We start from the raw sequence: 19,622 nt of genomic DNA, 5'->3' as shown, positions 1-19,622 counted from the left end.
AATGGTACAAATGACATTACAGAAACTCTTTAATTGGTTAATACAGAATACTGAAGCTATTGTCTGCTACTCTGCAGTTAGACTGTTTTGTGATGTGCATTTACAAAGCAGCGAGAGCTAGCGTCACTGTGTTGGTATGTTGATTGACTGTGGCATAGCTTTTTTTTTTCCTAATTAATTAAAATTGTTGAGGGACAATATATTGCTTCAGCCAAGAATTTTCCCAAAGAAAGGACTTAATTTCTGTGAAAATATACTTGCAGATTAGAGAAAACAATTCTCTTAAAAATGGGCGTAGGACTAAGTAAATGTGTGTATAACCAAACTTTTTTGCCTACCAATTTGAAAAAAAATCTGTTTGTTGTGTGACACGACACCATATTATATTGGATATAGTCTAAATGGCAGAGAAGGAAGTTGTATCGTCTAGCGGGCTGTAAATATAGTGATAACTGTTTCTGGCTTTGTCCCATTTTCTTAGGCAATAAAGTCAATCTATAATAATGAAATATAAAATTTTTAACATCATCAGGCGATATGAAGATCTCTGAAAACAGTCAACTACAGAATTGATTATTTTAAAAACTTTTCTCACAATTTAAAGGTGCCAGATATATATGAAACAAACTAACGTTTAACTGTTGACCCACTGAAATCAGCCAGCCTTCTTTTTGCTGCAAGGTAGCGTTGCCAGCAGGTCGAGGCAGGTGACCAGCACTGCTGAGGCCACGCCTGGAGTACTGTGTCCGGTTTGGGGCCCCCCAGTTCGAGAGAGACATGGGCATACTGGAGAAAGTCCAGTGAAGGGTCACAAAGATGATGAAGGGACTGGAGCATCCCTTACATGAGAAAAGGCCGAGAGCGCTGGGACTGTTCAGCCTGGAGAAGAGTGGGCTCAGGGGGGATCTCATCAGTGTGTATACATACCTGAATGGAAGATGTTAACGAGGACAGAGCCAGGCTCTTTTCAGTGGTGCCCAGTGACAGGACAAGAGGCAAATGGGCACTGACTGAAACACAGGAGGTTCAGTCTGAACAGTAGGAAACACTTTTTTTTTTTACTGTGAGGGTGACCAGGCCCTGGCACAGGTTGCCCAGGGAGGTTGTGGAGTCTCCATCCTTGGAGATATTCAAAAGCTGTCTGAACATGGTCCTGGGCAACCAGCTCTACGTAGCCCTGCTTGATCAAGGGGGTTGGACCAGATGACATCCAGGGTCCCTTCCAACCTCAGCCATTCTGTGATTCTGTATGGGTGCAGCACCACCAGGGTCATGTTTTTTTTTGGGAAGGGAAGCTGACAGGCAACAACAAAGCTGTATTCTTTCATCAGGTAAAACACAATGGAAATGATAGCAAAATGATCGCTCAAGGAGGTAATGCTCATCAGCTAAATGCCAAGTTCAAATATGAATACTCTGTTTAAGGTCTAGTCTATCTGAATGAAGATGTGTGATGTTTTTGCAGTACATTGCCTCCAAGTACTCGCTCAGCATTCTGAATCCCCTTCAGGTTGGGAAGAGGACTGACCTCAGGCCGTATAAACCTAGGAAGCAGTCTCATCAGTCTGTTGTGCAGAAAATAGACGCTGCTACCTTCTTCCTTCAGAGTTATGTCTTGTTGACAGAAGTGCCTCCATGGTACAACCCCTGAGCTGGGCAGCTCTTAGATACTTCCCATCATCTGGCAGAACTCTTCCTTGCTCATCAAGCCGTCTGTTGTAAATCCCGTTTTTGGAGCCTCACTCTCCCTTATTTATGGAATGTAGTCGCCCACTTTAGCACTGAACCCTAGAACAAGACACCCAATTTTATATGCCTTAGTCCTTCAAAATTCAGGAAAAAACACTAAAGAAACTGTAAATATGTAATATATATGTATAGGGTATATATATGTATGTACATACATGTAAAGGGTAAACTTTACTTGTGATCTATATAAACTGCATCATTGCTATACTGCAAATATTTTATACTATTTAGCATGCCTTTATAACCAGATTTACTGCTTATATAATTAATATCAATTTGTGAAAATTTTCCTTTAGATTATCGCCTTCAAAATATTTTATGTGCAAGAGGAGGATTTTGTTACTATATATCTCATGTTTTACACTGAAAAATCGAATGCGAAACATTCTTATGGACATATTTTATTAAACATGAAATATAACACATCCATCAATATTTTCAGCAATTCTTTGATCAAATTTTGTACTTTGCCCTATAAATTATAAAAGTTGACTATTTAAACTACATTAATACATAGGCTACAGAACACTTTTCAAAAAGAAAGCTATAGCCCTAAATTTGCGCAAATTACAGCATCTTCTGTCTTTTATTTTGATGTGTCAAAATTCCATTAGCAATATGACTTCTGAAAGAAGAAAGATGAAACAAGAAAAGACAAAACTTCATAAAGGAGTAAGGCCACTGTGGCTAACTCTGTGTTACCAGAGTCGATACAGTAGTCACTTTCAATTTCCTAGTTGTCTTGAGGTTTGAAGTTGGTTCCACTAAGGCAAACGCATTTTTGGATGTCCAGAATGACCGGATGTCTTAGTTGCAAGACCAGTTCTTTTGAATGGACTTTTCAGATCACCTTACTTCAAAGCCAGGTGACTCATAGCATCGGACACCTCTGTGGTGCCTTGTGCTGACGTACTAGCTGGTATGATGTTCAGGTAAATATCGTACTGTTGGTCCATGCCAAGGTAACTGTCACTCATCAGATACAATGTGTAGATACACCTAAAATGTAAAGAGCAGAACCATTAGTTTGGAAAGTAAGTCTTGACTACCTGGAAAAGATAAATCATTAAGAGAACTTAATTTGTAAGTTTGTCATACTTTCCAGGAGTTTCTGGAGTATAAAAAGCGACAGAAACAGTATTTCGATTTCTGATATATCCAGTTCTCTTCAGGGCGATGAGTTCTTTTTTATCAACTTCTCCCAGTATCAAAAACCATCCTTCATCTTTAGCTTTAGGGAATCGAGGAGCCACTGCTTTACTGTCTTGCTTTCCCTGTTGGGGAAAGGAAACAGAGCTTAGTAAAACTAGAAATCAGCTTTCCCAAATGCCTTTCTTCCTTGAATGAAAACCACCTCAAAAACACATCGTCGTGAATTGTTACAAAGACTGTAATTGAGCCAGACTGAAATGTTTTTGTTATTTCTTTCCATATGAGGGCTTTTTAAAAAGAAATAAAAATCACAGTCCACAGAGAAAAACTCAGAATATGAGATGCTATTCCACTTATTTTGTAAGCTATTAGAACTTGAATGGAAATTCTGTTCCTGTTTTGTAATTTCATCTAATATATTCCAAATGCTATTCTCTGCAGAAGGGTTAATTGTAAACCTAGTGTCTTTAAATAAAGCTAAATAATATTGTTCAAGATTAATATAAAGACAAAAACAGCACTTGAAGTCTTTATTTGAGGTGGATATAGCAAAAGGAAAGATTATTTCAGTGATTCTTTAAGACAGTGACTTTACTACTGAAAGCTGAAGGTATAATGAGGCACACACAATCAGCATTCATTTCGTGTTCTGTAGATGGAAAGGTTTTACTGAAGATTTATACAGAAGAAAAAGCACCACCACAGCAATGAAGCTTCAGAAACAGTTTGATCCAGCTGTTTCTTACAAAAGAGGGATCAAATTCTAGGAGAGGTTTATAAAACAGTGATCGCTGCATGAAATGCTCCTGCTCCCTTCTCCGTGGCTTCTGGTTAGGAAAAGTCTCTGTCAGTAACTGGCAGAGCAAATAGAATGACTTACGGAGGAGCTTTGACCCTTTTTCCTTCCTGCAAATGAGACGGTCTCCCCTTGAAGCTATGGTGAACCTGCTGTAGTCAGGACAAGTAGTATTTTGGGAAAGAAGAATACTTTTCAAATATAATTCTTTAACTAATGTAAGTTAACTTCAGGATTTACAACAGAACATATTTATCTCCGTTATTATTTTTATCAAAAGGACATTGTCTTAAGAGTCTCAGAACTAACATCCCAAACTGTTCTCGGCTTATATCTTGAACTCTTCTTCGTATCTCAACAAAAATGCTGGTAATTATCATCCTTAGTTGTTTGAAATGTTAAGAGAAAGTCATCAGCAAAATTATAAACATGGTGGTCCATATGCTGCTTATGGAATGCAAATGAAAAAAAAATGCATTTGTAAGTAAGCGATAGCTACAGTTTCAGCAGTGCCTCATTTGAAGGCAGGATGTTGTAGCTCTTCCAAGATCTGCTACGGGCAGAGCAGCCGGAAACCTGTGCAGCTGCTGGTGTTACTGGCTGGGCACAGGAGGACTTGCTGAGGGCCCAGTGAGGTGCCCAGCCCACGAGGAAATGGGATGTGCTTTAACTGGGCAGAGGGGTGAGACTGAAATTCAGGTGTGGGAAAGAATTGTAGGTAGAAGTTGTTGTAGGAGCTGTTCAAAAAAGCTTCACGTGCAAAATAGGAAAACATCCTCAGTAAAGGCCTGAAGATGTGTTATGGCTAGAAACATATTAATAGGTATGGTTCTGGTATGCAGTTTGGAGGTAGATGGGAATGCAATAGGGGAGCTTATAAACTGGTTTGGGGAAACAGGATATGCAAGAGTATGAGCAGCAGGAGTTTGGGGCTGGTGAGTACTTAAATACCGCCTGTAAAGTTATCATCTCTACTGTCACTGCTTATAGTACCCAAACAAATGAACTTTATGAGTTTCTGGTTTGTAAAAAATAATGAGAGATTTTTTTCATTGACTCAAATTGGTCTAGGATTTTACCTTAACAGTCTATTTCCTATCCTATTGCAACCTGAAAAACCATTTGCTTCATTACTAACAAAGAAAAGGCTTTGGAAGTGTTCACAATTTACATACTACTTAAACCATAAAACCCCCTGTTATGCTGTATAAAGCATTATTGATAATGTAAATGGATTATTGGAAACTTGTGCACTTGGGAAAGAAATGATAAATTAATCTACCTGATACCCCATCTGGGTTCTCTGCAGATATATTTGGAGCACATACTCTTGATCAGCGTGTAATTTGATCCATCTTTTGTCATCTCGCGTGTCTGTTGTCAAAGCAGGAACAGGCACTTCGTTCTGCGGCTGAACTGGGTCATCCCAACAGCCCTTAATGCTCAGGCTGACGTTTAGAATTGGCAAACGGCACAAGAAGTTCCAAGCCTGTAGAAAAAACAGATCCCTGTGGATTACAAGTCAACCTATACAATCATTGTCACTGTAACAATAACAATTCAATGAGCAGTCTACATATTTGTTCTATATTTTATTACATATTAGAATATCCTATACGATCATACGACTCTCAATCATAAGCAAAAGATACTTTTCATTAACCTCTTACTCTACTTTCTTCTAAGCAAATAAAACAAACGTGAAACTCCTCAAGCACATTACACGTGCCTCACTAAGATTACTGATGTCTGAACACAGGAAAAATTCCTTACCACTCCTGATTAAAGTATTTTTTCCCTATAAGCCACTTAAAAACTAGTATAATTAAGTTTTAAATTAAACTTCCTTAGCATAATCCATAAAGAACAAGTCACTGCAGTGCTAATTAGCAATGGGCAAACCTCAGAGAGTTCAGAGGATCAGTTCAGATAATTAACCAAAAGTTCAACTGCATATCCAAAGTTATCCCTAGTTTTTTTTAAGGCTTTCTTGCATCGATCTTAACAAACCCTCCTTCTTACAGTCCTCCTGAGGAATCTTAAATCTCTGTGGTTTCTCATGAACTGCAACAGGCCCTCAACTTTCTCTCATCCTTGTACAGAGAACTGTTGTTAGAGGCGTACAGTTTGTGTTGCTGAACATGACACTCTCTTCAACCTCCAGGAGGCATCCTGAAAATGCAGCCCTATGGATCTCTCATTTTGGGCTCCATCAGACACGTAAAAGCAGCTCTGAGAAGCTGGGGCAAAAATGGAGGGGAGTAATGCAGGTTTTCATTTAGTAAAAAGAAAATCAGCATGTTTGCTCAATGAAACTTGTTGGGAAGAAGAAATGGAAAAATGGGCTGTGGAATGGAGGCAGTGATTTGTGGCCTCGCTATGGCTGAAAAAGATAGATGAGGCTGGCACTGGAAGAAAAACAAACAAGAACCCGAGACCCACCCTCTGCCCTGCCCTCCTTCCCTTCCACCCCCAAAACAAAATAGGAATCCGCACTTCACCTATGTTTTCAAACAACATGTGAAAAGCTAGAGGGTGGGAAGGCAAAGGAAAAAAGAATATTGATCTTGGTAAAGAGCCAGCAGATGTCAAAATGGGAACTTGTGGGAATGAAGAGGGTAGCCATAGTCACATGGGAAATACTGGCATGGAACAGAAATGTTTTATCCAGAAAAAGACTAGAGTGTATTTTATTTTATATGTATTGGTTTGGCCATCTTGTGTTTCAACAAAATCTATTTTCATTTCGATTGTGGTTGATGTGTCTCTGTGCTGTGCTCTTTTTCTGTGCTGGAAAGCATAGCGCCCGAATAAAAGCTCGGTTTGCTTTTTTGGAGACATCGTCGCCATGATTCATACTGACAGTAACGGTACGTGTTAATACATAAGTAGGGATACAGCAGCCAGGGTAAGCGGCCCTAAGGTCGCACTGCCGTAGGAAAAGGTGGTGCTGTCCCCCTTTCCAACATTGGCCTGGCCAGCTAGCTGTTTCCCTCTCCAGCCCCGAAAGGTTGGCACTACCATGCTGTGATTGTGCAGCTAGATGGATCAGGTTGCTAATCATTTTGGTGATAGCATGAACTTAGATCAGCTTAAAGCTGATTGTGGAAGCATATCCTCTAATCCTGTGAGTACTCTGAATAAGCATGAACCTCCAGTGCCACTGAAAGAAGTGGTCCAGCCTCCTCCCCTGCTGGCACAAGCATTCACGACGCCACTTGGCTACAGGCCATTTTGACTGTCAGCGCGAGGGTTGATATGATCCCTCCTCCCCTCATCCCCAGATGCTTTTTCCCACCTCCTCACCCGAACCATCCACAGCGTTTGTGCAGCTGTGCCGTGAGCTAGGTCAGGAGAGGTGAAAATGGCACGGGGAGGGCAGGACTGCCCATTTCGGCTGCAGTGTGGACTTATGTTGGATTAAAATGGCTGCATTACCAGAGCCTGGCTGAACTAAATGAGAAAACTGATTTAGGCTAAAACTAATCTCTGTCTCTCTCTTCCCTTCTCTGTGTGCTGCATGAACAGCTGTGTCTGTTCAAAGGAGAAGGTGGGGAGGGCCAGCTGTGAGCGCTCAGGAACTCCAGTGTAAAAGCAGGGGACAGCAATGAATTGCACTGATGTTCTTAATACTGCCTTAGCTAAGAAAGGGCAGGAAAATTATAACAGAAAATAAACAGCTAGAGCGTTAAGGGAAAAGATATCCCTCTTTGTCCCAACTCTGAAAGGCAAAAGGGGGGGAAAAAAGGCAGCACCTTGAAGAAGGAGAAAAACCACCACAGTCAGTCTTAATTAATTAGTTGTTGCCAGGATTTTGCTGCATTTAACACACAAGACACTACTAAAATCACCTCCAGCAGATCACACTGCATCAGATAACTTGAGTAGTAACACCTTAGCTGGCAAATGATCTGTTTAATGTAAAGGTTTTTAAGACAAAGCTTACTGTAGGAACTGTACAGACCTACGGTGGGAGACTCTCCGTGCACCAAAGCAGTGTACTTCTGCTGTGTTCAGTACAGGCACCCTAACATACACCAAGCTGGTGACAGTGCCTTTGGTTATACTTTAGATACCAATAATTTACCTGGAAAACTTTTATGTGTACTACCTCAGAGGACAAGACTTGTTATAATTATGTTTAGTGACGTTACCCGTGGCTCTGTTGAAGACTATGATTTGGTCTGGTTTACACAGTACAACCCCAACATATTCTGTTTGTCAAAGGCTGTCGTGTCCTCATGTAGCTTTTATAGTCCAAACAAGTAACTCTGAGTAAGTTTCTAATTAGATAAGAAAGTAGTTGAATATGTCATTCTCCAGGCCTTGTGTATTTGAAAGTTAAAGGCAAAGTTAGTACTGCTTGATCCGTATGGACAGCAGGCTGCCTTTTTATCATCCGTGCAACGTGGAGAAGATGAAGAAATGCTTTTCTTACTGAGGAAAAGAGTCAAGTAGTAGCAGCTGAAAATGAAAAAGAAGTTAGAGGAACACAGATACTTCCAGAGTAGAAACAGCTAATACTACAGCAGGGATAATATTTTTTTTCAATCTTGAAGATTCTTTTTTATCTTTCAATAATATAAATATCAGCTTAATATTTTAAAAGATGCCTAATGCCTAAGTCATAGAAACTGAAAAACATTTGTTAAAGAAATGTGATTCAGAATGAATCACTGAAACAAATATGGAGCTTAGGCCAAAGATCAGAGTTACAGTTTCAATAGTTGTTGAATTTAGGTTGTCAGCTTTTAAAGCCTCGCTGACTTTCAGTGAGGTTTAGGATTATAACTAACTTTTGGAAAATTAAACTCAGGCTCCCACGTCACTTAGGTATTTCTTGACAATTTGAATATTTTTTTTTACTGTACAGGATGACATAAGCACATATCATCTCCTTTTAAGTATATCAACATGTATAGTATATATATACACTACACATATATTTACCTACAAAACCCATAGATTCAAATCATAATCACTGAGAAATTCTTCATGAACCTTTGATAACATCATTAGCATTTTTGCCAATAATCTGTCTCCCCAGGACTTAGCCTAATATTCCAAAACCATGAGCAGCTTCAAGAGCTGCTATTTAAAAATTAATTACCAATCTGCTTAAAAGACATTTTCTTCTTCGCAAATGTGAAATTTCTTCCTTTTCCTGTCTGCCTCAAAGCTCAAGCTGGTTTTACCAGTTTCATACTAGTAAGAGGTTTAAGACATAGGTTCAATATACTGTGAGCGAGAAGAAAAAGGTTTGTTTGGAAAAGGATGTTTTTGGCAATTTAGTGGGGTACTTACCACTTTATTTAACTTTGTTCAGGTCTGGTGCCAGAATGCTCAGCTTAAACTCTGTAATCTTATATTCTTTCATTATAGAAAATATATCCTAAAGTTGCATAATTTATTGAAGAATTTTTCTCTTGGTTGGCCCCTGTCTAAGTGTGCATTGAAGGACTTGACATACAAAGGCACTCAACAGGCAGTCTCAATATGAATTTTAATTCTCTACAAGGTATTACAATAGGTTTTTTCCCCTGAAAAAAATGCCATAAAGCATATAAAATGTTGATATAAATGTTTCACATTTGCAATGACCTGTATAATACAGTCATGGCTTTGCTATACCCAATACGGCCATTTCCAGCTCACAGAAATGAAACTTTCTCCTTATATGATGCTACGGCATTATGTTTTTCTCTCTTTATATGCATCTGTATTTACAAACATAGACATATAGAGGCATAGAGTCATTCACAGTGTGAACATACACACCACATACACACAAGCTATTTTTGAAGAAACTGCTAAGACATTTCAATACCAGCCAAACATATTTATCTGAGGATTAATCTTCATCTATTGAATCAGACGAGAACACTGCCATGCATACAATTATTTAATTAGCAGCCAAATCCTCTGCCAGTCAGCAGCCGTTCCAGGCATACTGATGGGGCAGTAGATGCAAATCTCACAGTAGTACTGCTTTTTCTCATTACTACTGCAATTAGCACTTAAATTGATGCTTTAAACATACTAATTTCTGGAATAATTCAGGATTTGTATGTTACCTGGGATCGCCTCACTGCAGAGACGACACCAGATTGCTACGCAAATTGAAGCACTTTTGAGCCAAATAACCATCATCATATCAGACAGAGCCAATTTGCATTTGCTTTTAAAGATAACAGAATGGCAATTTATGCAAATAAATTAAGTAAGTTTACTTCTGAGTTCTCCCTGAACTAATTATAACAATGTTCTAATTTTTTATCACATCTGAAAGTTGGACTGAAATCAATGTGTATTATGTTAGAAATCTGTTGTTAAAGGAAGCCTTGTTTTGATGTCAATACATTTTCTTAATTCAAAATTTTGATGTTAATTTAGTTACAAATGCAGATGTCTGTTATAGACATTTAAGTACTTCTCTTCTTGTTTGCGTACCAGTAAAAGGTTTAACTGAAGCTGAACAGTCAAACACAGGACATATTGCTGTCCTTTTCAATATTCAAATAAAAAACATTTGAAGTATGGCTTTTGAAGTTTTCATCTTTCGTACATTTATTTGAAATCAATAGGCTTAGCCCGTGATGAACACTACGGAATAAAGCTGCCCTTTGCTAAAAATGGCTTGAAATACAAACTGAAAATAAGACTTCAGCAGCCTCAACATTTTGAGATAGTATTTTTTCTTCCCCCTGTGAGGTGTGGAAATTTCATCTGCTTTTTCTGTTTCAAACAGAAAATGAGTGCTGGATCTTTTGCTAAGGGTATTGTCAGAAGAAAATGGTGTTTGACAGACCACTTCAGAACCCAGCTATGATGACATTTGCAATGCATGTATTCCTAGCGCATAGCTGGCTCTGAAAAGGTGGATAACACTGAGCAGATTGAATGACCTAGAGAAGCGTCTTTAGAGCAAAGAGATGTGGTAATATCAGCCATAAACCAGACTCTGTTACTGGTTCGCGGGGAATAAGTGAAAATAATATGAAGAAAACAGGCAGAGAAGATACGCTGTAAAGCTAGCAGTACCTTGAAATTAGAGCAATGAATGTGTTGCACTTTATGTGGATCATCACATGACATTTGCTGAACGGAAGTGAAGACAGTATTTCTTTTCCCAACTACTCTTCCTTTCCAATCACATTGATAATGACGTCGGATAGAAAGTATTACCTGTGAAATGTGTGCTGTCTGCAATTCACTCTCCACGATGGAAGCAAAAACGTTCTCTTTTCCTTCGCAGGCAGCCATTAGTTCAGGAAGACACTCGATGGGTCCTTGGTAACCCCCAGGCACCCTGATACAGACAGCAAAACATATGCCCAGGGAGGGAAAGCAAACATTTGTTTTCAGTTGCTTTGGTAGTAAAACTTGATACTGGTTGCTGTTATTAATTGCTGGTCATTTATTTTTTGGGTAGCATGAATTACTGCGTCATCTAGGCATCTATAGAGCTTAGCATTATCTATGATCTTAAGATGGATACTAATGTATTTTTATAATGGATTAAAATAAAGAGATAATTAATATACAGAGTTAGATTTGTTAGGACTTGGAACCCTTCCAGTGATCTCTTGTTAATTTGTCTGGAATTATGGTTCTCAAAATAATTTGTGGGGGTTAATTAATCGATGAATATTGAAAACAGAAACAGAAACTCCATTTGGGAAAGCATCACTGTGAAAGAATGAGTTCTGCTTCTGGTGCATTAATGAACATTCTCGGGCACAACAATGACATTCAAACACAATCAGCAGTCAGAGGTGGAATGAAGCTGCAAACCTGCGAATGCTTAGAAGAATTACATACCCAAAAAGGTAAAGATGGTGTAGCTCTATATTGGGCAAAGTAAGCAGGGAAGAGTCATGTATCCATCTACCCTGAACCACCATCTGCACCAGATTGGTTATATTCAGAGCAGTCACCAACCAGCCATGATGTGCTGCAACATCCAGCATTGCCTAATATATAAAAAAAAAAAAAAAAAAAAATTAAATATAAAAAGACAAGAATAATAGTGTACCTGGTTCATACAAGTAAAAGCATTTATTAATGTTTAACATACAGGAATTTCTAGGACTTCAACATAGGAATTTATTTCAACCTCTACTGACAGCAGTAGGCACCTTTTGAATTAACCTTGAAAAAAGATGGATTAAATCCTGTGTCATCATCATCTTCAACTCTTAGCCTTGACAAGGTAATTTACACCATGGTTTTGGGGGTGAGAGCAGAAGGTGGGATCCTTTCCTTACAAATAATCTCTCTTTTACATAATCCAACTCAGAATGAAAGGAATAAATCTCAAAGTTTACCGTAAAGAGAGAAGTTACAATTAACTGCAGTATTGGTTTGTATTTTGATGAGAGCTTTGCCAGAATTGCATATTTATTCAAAAATCCTTGACCTATTTAAGAACAACAACAACAACATATTTTACATCTGATCAAAAATTAATACTAAAGCCACTTACCAGTAGCAGTTGTTATTCCCATTTTAACCTAAGGACTTAAAAAATCTCTTGAATTGGACTAGAAAAAAACTCTAAAATTTATCTTAACGAGCATTTTTGAGGTTTTGTTCAACACTGACACCTCACTTGAAATCTTGAAGAAAGACTACAAAATAGCTAACAGTTTACCTAAAGTGAGTAAGAGCAGTCAGAAATAACATGGATTTCACCCTTTGCGTTGTAAACAGTTGATTGTCTTGAGAATGAGGGATGCTCGGCTGTCTCTCTTTTGGCATCTCTGTCCTGAATCTGAAAATCTTTCTCAAGGTACATAAAAACCCCATGCAAACAAAAAAACCCCCTTATCCAGCTACACATCATGTTTCAAAGTGTTACCGATCATCCTGCCTTCCGTGTCTGGTGAGTTGCTGTTCCATTTCTACTTACTATGTTTTAGACAATACAAGTAAAAGGTATACTGTAAGTATCACTAGCATAAAGATCTCAATCTGCAAAATTCATTATGGATTGTGCATTGCGAGTGGACCTACTGACATGAAAAAATTGTTACTCTTAAATTCTGTTTGGTTAGTCTGAAAGAGAATTTAAGAGTTCTTCCAAAGGAGAAAGGATCAAACAGGAGCTTTTGGTTTCAACATTTTTTTTTTTAATAGTGAACGCAGTTATTTGAATATATCCTTTTCACCCTCTCTAGAGTACATTAAAACAATTACTATGATTTATAGAAGCATTTCAGATGGTGAAGAAAATCATGCTATGTTAGTTGTCTGGCTTATTTTGTTGTTTAGTACCATTACAATCACAATAAAGTGTGGGTCTTCATGTTACAACACTCTAATTCAGTAGAAAGTCATATATTTAAAAGTGGTGTGCCATGTAGGAAATTTGGAGTTTGATTAAAATACTAGAAAATGTTTTTTAAGAAAGCAAGAAAAGAGTCTAGTATATTGAACAGTTTCAACACTTCTTTAAATACCAACTTCTTGACCATAGGAGAGCTGTAATTTAGGACTAGGCTTAAGATGTTTCCATGGGTTTTTCTTTTAAAGACAAATGATATTGTTTGATACGTCCTTAGACAGCAGATACCTCCATCATTTTAACTTATTTTCCAGCCACTAGTGTAATGAGGAGAAGCTGTCTATGTAAGTCTTTACATTTAATCAAATGTTTTACAGACAAACAAAAGGCAGCATTTACTTAAGGCAAACTAAACAGTGAAATCTTCTTTAAACAAAGGAGTTGTTTACATACGCAGAGCTATTTCAATTAAATTACACTGATTCTGGAGAAATACTGAGTTTAAAGACACAAGTTAGTTTCAGTCCTGGGCAGTCCCACAGTTTATTTTAGCAGTTTACAATGCAATTTCAACAGGTTTTATTCCAGTTCAGGGTGATAAGATCAGTGACACTTAGAAAAATATTTGAAGTGTTACCCTGTATTACACAGATGTTGTCTCATTTCTCATTAATTTGGATAAAGTACCTTTCAGCTAATAAAGATCTAGATTTAACATTTAACTCATCTTTTTTGAAGGAAGAGCCATCGCACCCTGAAACACACTAATAACATTCCTAGTGACCCTAGAAATAGTACCTCACAGTACAATGTTAATGGTTTTCTTCTGTCTTTTCACTCGGCTTGCCAAGGTGATTCCCAGGTAGGATTCTTTTTACCCAACAGAAAATAAAATTATATTAGAAGTCACATTTGAAAGGAGCACTTTCACAGCCTGTAGATTTGTTGGTTCACATGATGTGTTGGTTCACATGATTTTTAGTCAGATAAAGAGGGAATTGTTCTCAGCATATATCAGAGTGAAGTCCATCTTTTAAACTTAGAGGGTGAGTCGCTCTTTACCGGCTTCCACATTTTAAAATATACTGAAGCCTCCACATACAGTACAGTCCGTGTCTCTGTGTGTGTTGCTCAGACAGTATGGTATCTCCCTCCTATTCTACACTACCTGATTCTTGTTCTTTCCTTTCTGCTGTTCTCACATAGCCTGAAACATCATGTTCCTCAATGACGAGACTGCTGTATATATGTGAAGAATAATGGGTGCATAGATTATCCTGTCTTTTCTACGAGCAGCAAGAAGAATACAGTAAGTTGTATTTTTAGTCATCATGAAACAGTGGTATTTCCATAAAATGCTTCTCAGGATATATGCATGACACTGTTTTCATTGTTTTCTTTCTTTTCTTTTTTTTTTTTAAATCTATTCCCCTACCCCCACCCCTTTTAACAGAGGTTTGAAAAGGGGAAAAGGAAGAGAGAAGACGTAAGAGAAAGATAAATCTAAAACAAGCTATACACTGAAATTAACTGGAGGATCCTTTCAACCTAGAAAATCTCCCAGAAATTGATAGAGGCCTACAGATAGATATCCCGTAGGGAGTAAGGAAAGCCTGTGTGTGTGAGACTCTGTGTTCCACATTGTTATAATGAATCCACATGGCAAATCCTCTTTTCCTCCTTATTTTCTGCTTCTTCACCCATAGAATTTATTCACAGCATCTCTATCTGGATGTGAAATCCAAGACAGTGACATTGTGAAAAAGTCAGAACAATGGTAAAGTTGGCTTGTTTCATCTGCTGCCTTGGAAACCCGCACACGTTTCATTTTCCGCTAAGTGTAAAACACACAGATGCTTGATACTTAAATGGTTATTGAAATTCCTATAAATACTCAAGGTAACAAATTGAGTCATTCCCCTATCTCCAAATTAGCTGTATAAAATGTGGCAACTAAATAAAGAAAATAATATAAAAGACAAGAAAAAAATGATAAGTATCTAATATTTATGTTATCTGATGAATAGCATTTAGTCTTTCTACTTTCTGCAGTTGCTGCTTGTTTGTTTTGTTGTTTTCTTTTCACCAGCATGATTTTTTTTTCTAGAAATTTGTGGCTTCTTAACTTTAACTCTTATTTGGCAAAGAAGAAAGTAGTTTCTATATATATTATAGTTGATAAGATTGGAACAGATTAAGGATATTTTTCTAAACTGAGAAACAGCACAAATTCATTATCTGCCTTTCTAGCCTCAGAATTTCATGCCAACACAGGGTAATTTCATCACAGAGAAAAAATTAAGAGAGAGGACAGTAAGTGCAAGAAATGAAACAACAAAACTGTAAAGATGCTTTTACGTACAGAAAAAACATACAAACAATTTACGGTAAATCAACAAGTTAAAAAAAAAAAAAGCCCTAAGCCCACCACATTTAACCTAAAATAGAAAGGATGGGGTAAATAGAGGAGTCAAGGGAAATATTGCTGATCATAATGAAAAATATGTTTACTGTCTTCTTATTTGGGCCTCTTCCTGCAAGTAGGAGAATAAAAGCAGAGGCTTATACTGAGATGGGTTTTAATGAAAGCATCAGGCATTAGCTTTTAAGCATTTCAAGTGTTATACTTGGACCACCACAAAGTAATAATAGCAATTAGTGACACGTCCTTTAACATTCTGTCTGTCATTATCAAAAATAGCTTGGCTTGTGTCAACATGGGAAGCAACAAGCTATATACCATGGCAGGGGTAGGACAAAAATGCTGATGCTCAATAACTGGTTGGTGTCGGTGTACCTGTCAGGTATGGTGGAAATTTTCATTTTGATGATATTCAGAATTGAATGTCAAAATGTTCGGATCAAAATCTTGCTATTTCTTTCTTCTTTCCAGAAATGCATTAATACGAAACCCTCAGCATCTATTACCAGGTTTCCATCATCTTATTTTCAGGAGCAGTGGTTGGTTATCCTTAAGTATTGAATTATTTAAACTGATCAAATTGTACCTTTCTTGTCTAACGTGAAGCTGAGATTTTACAGTCTGTCTTTTTTTTAGCCAAAGTTACTACCCATGATTGGAATTTAAATTATGGTTTATAATTTCCTACCTTGAGGGGAAGCAAAGATGGAGGTAGGATGTGGGAGAGGTGAGTGTGTGGCATACTCACTGATTAGCAAAACATTGTTAGCAAAACACACTGACAGCAAACCATAGCTTTTCTCTGATGTTTTTAAGCCCTCTGAATATGTGCTCAAAATAACAGATAATAAATTGTTCCACAATGAACATATCCACCCCACTCACCTCCCCATCCGTTTAGGAGTTTTGTCTAGCAATTGAAATATCTTTTATTTTAGAAATTCTTTGGAAAGTTTTAACACTGCTTTTGGTAGTACTTTCACATCCTTCATTTGAAGGCCAGATATTCTGGATCACTCTTGTACGACTGGGTAGGTGGCAGGGGAACAGAGACTGTACAACTAGCAGAATTTCTGATCTACTCAAATGACTTAAACAGCTTTTTCCTTTAAGATAAGTTACTGAAGTGTTAAAATGAAACAGCTTGCATCTTATTAACAGAGACTGCATACTGCTTGGAATAATTTCTTCTTCCATTTGAAGTCACCCGTCATATAACTCTGAATATACTAAGCATTTCTACTTAAATACTGTAAATGTAAATGTAATTTTAAACATTGTAAATATAAATGTCAGTATTTTGTAACTAAATAATATTTAAGGAAAGTGGCAACAAAACTAAATGAACAATGATAACTGCTCTGGATACAGACGCTAACTAAAGAGACTGAGGTAATGTAAGAAGTGCCACTGTGGCTGAGAATTACATCTGTGATTACTCAGGTAAAAGTCAACAGCCTACAGTGATGCCATTGGTGGTAATGACTTGGCGGACGGGGGCTGAAACTTCAGGACTGCTCACGGTGAGCTCCGTGGCTAAAATTTCTCCACTCTTAAAAGATTAATGTTATATTTTGTATCAGTGCTTCACAAGCTATTACACTTTCTTGAGTGCCTTCCTTTGGGAAATGGAAGGTAGGTACACGAAGGTATACAGCCCTCCATTGCAGAATGACATTCACCTTAGACTTGAAAGTTTACGTAAAGTAAATCCAACACATTGTCAGCCAAACAAATACAAGTCTTATTCTGCAGTGATGCTTTGAGGAAGGAAGGAAACAATAATCTAAAAGAAATAAAGGGTGTAAGACTAAAATACTTTAAACTGTTATTGCATGGTTACATCAAAAAGCAGAGTTAAGGCCGGTTGGGTTTTGTACCTATTTTTGTACCTGAAGTTATTGTTTATAGTATTCCAATATCAACTAATCAAAATATCCTCACTCTTGTCTTCGCTGCATGCTAATTTAAGTTCTCTTGTCTAGGACTAGACTTCAGTTAGAAATACAAGCTTAAATTCATAGATCTATTAAAATCATCAGAATGGGGCCTAATTACAGCTGTTTAGGACTACAGAGTTTATATGACAAATATTTATAGATAATAATATGGATAAGTGTATGCATTTTGCCCATTTTCCTGAAAACTATGAATTCATAATAATAATAAATCTTTGTTGCACATGCTTCAAATGTAGGAAGCCTTCCAGTATGTAATATTATATTATGATCCACATGTGACTTGAGATCATACTAATAGAAGTAAAATATTTTTCCAGATGTTAAAGCATGCCATGCACTGTAAGTTTCATGTTTTTATATAAATCATGATTACGATGCTTCAATTATATACTCCAGAAACAACAACTGACTTGAAAAGTTGGAATTTATTTGAAGAAGTCTTACAGAGGGTTTTAAGGTCACTACCTTTTGTATGTTATATATTGGTAAAACAGGTATCTGCAGAAACTCTGCATTTCAGAGATCTAGTCGAAGATTACTTTTTAGAAATGTTTAAATTTGGAGAGGGGGAGGAGCTTGTTCAGATCAATTAAATCAGACTCATACAGCTGTATCCCCCTTGTACTTTATCAGAGATATAGTGAATAAGATGTAATTAATCCTAGTCAGGAGGCACTCCTTTTATACTGCCCTCTGCATCCCCCGTCCCTTCAATTTTTGCAAGCATATTCAGCTCCCTCTTCCATATGCTCTGCTACCCCCTATGAGATACTAATTCTTCATTCTCCCATCATCATAAAGGTCGCACTGATGTATGCAAATTACGACCTTCCTAGCTGCTTTGTAAGATTCCTATCCCTGTATTCATCTTTTAGCCTCCACAGTAACATTATTAGTACGATCAGAACCAGGGAAAGGACAAATCACTTACTGTCTACATTTAGTGGAGTGCAACCCTTGGGTGCTTACTGATTTTTTTAATTTTTTTTTTTATAGTATTACAGAGAGAAAAGCAGCTATGGAATGTGATACCAGCGATATAAACTTGATAGGGCATAACCCAACACGTTCAGAACTTGTTGAGTCCCAATAGCCAATTTATTTTCAAATTAGTGATCAATAAATTCATATTCTCTACCATGCTAGTGATCTGTAAATACCACAAAATGTTTTTGAGAACAATCTCTTGGCAAGAAATCCGCTTCCTAAACATAAACAATGCCTTAAAGATGGCATTTGTTCCAAATCCTACACAAATCTACCAAACTCATGAAAACTACATAGCATCTTTCCCATAATAAATCTGCCCTCTTTAGAGCTTAAAGTCACTTTCAAAGTAGCAATGTAATATTTTGTCAATAATTAAAAAAAAAAAGAGTGCATTCACAAGAATCCTTTTCAACAGCAACAGTTATTCCCAGTAACTTTCTCCTGAACTTTTAGCCCCATAAGGTTAGCATTCAGGAAGCTCAGCTGCTGTCTAACAAACTTAATTAATCAAAAAGTCATTTCCGAGCTGTAACTATGAGTAAAAGTGCTTCAAGTGTGCTAGCAAGCCTACAAGTTAATCAAAATGCTAATGCAGTACAAATTAAAGTTGTGATTAACATTTCACAGTAGCTGCTTAAGTGAATTGATCACACAAATGGGTTAAGCATTACTCATTTCCTCCAGCCCCAACTGGGAAAAGGTTTGTCATGGGTGGGGGAGGGATTATATGTAAGCAGCACCAAATGATCATTAAACTGTCACCAAGATGCTTCCATATACCAGTTCACCAATTATCCACAGCAAGCAAAACCCCCAACACCACTGCCGCAAAGGTAACCCTCCCTTCTCCCACATATATACCTATAAAACACAAGCAGGCAGCAAGTAATTCCACCTCAGCAATTCCCATGCCCGGGAGTTTCACTGCTAAGTTAGTATCTATAAATAAGCATTACTGTCCGGTATATGCGCTACAAGTTTTTTTCATTATTCTATCATTTCCACCCTCCTAATGTGGAATAATAGCCATCCAACCATGAAAGCAGCCAGTATTTAAGTAAAATTGCAAACACGGTGCTATCACTGGAATATCACCACCTACACAAAGAATACGTGTAATAGCTAAAGAGATATGGCCTCTGCTCTTCACGTGTTTCTGAATAATCCTCAGCATTCTCAAGTTAATTTGATTCTCTTCCCTTCCTTCAGTAAACCTGCCCATTTATTTATAGTTGCCAACACACCCATTAAACAAAACAATTATCT

At 37.4% G+C, this 19,622-nt stretch overlaps 1 protein-coding gene across 1 annotated transcript in view; it reads right to left on the bottom strand.

The window, feature by feature from the left end:
• Positions 1-2,364: 2,364 nt before the first annotated feature.
• ASCC3 (activating signal cointegrator 1 complex subunit 3) overlaps positions 2,365-19,622 on the bottom strand; it is a 264,786-nt gene continuing 247,528 nt past the window's right edge. Inside the window, 5 exon segments of the mRNA XM_009886755.1 lie at positions 2,365-2,748; positions 2,848-3,023; positions 4,980-5,186; positions 10,883-11,006; positions 11,519-11,670. Of these exon segments, the coding sequence (XP_009885057.1) occupies positions 2,601-2,748; positions 2,848-3,023; positions 4,980-5,186; positions 10,883-11,006; positions 11,519-11,670 (807 nt within the window). The 3' untranslated portion in view covers positions 2,365-2,600.

Source organism: Charadrius vociferus, unplaced genomic scaffold (genome assembly GCF_000708025.1).
Source record: "Charadrius vociferus isolate BGI_N301 unplaced genomic scaffold, ASM70802v2 scaffold76, whole genome shotgun sequence".
NCBI classification, from domain to species: Eukaryota; Metazoa; Chordata; class Aves; order Charadriiformes; family Charadriidae; genus Charadrius; species Charadrius vociferus.
This window is presented reverse-complemented; position numbering and strand designations above follow the sequence as displayed.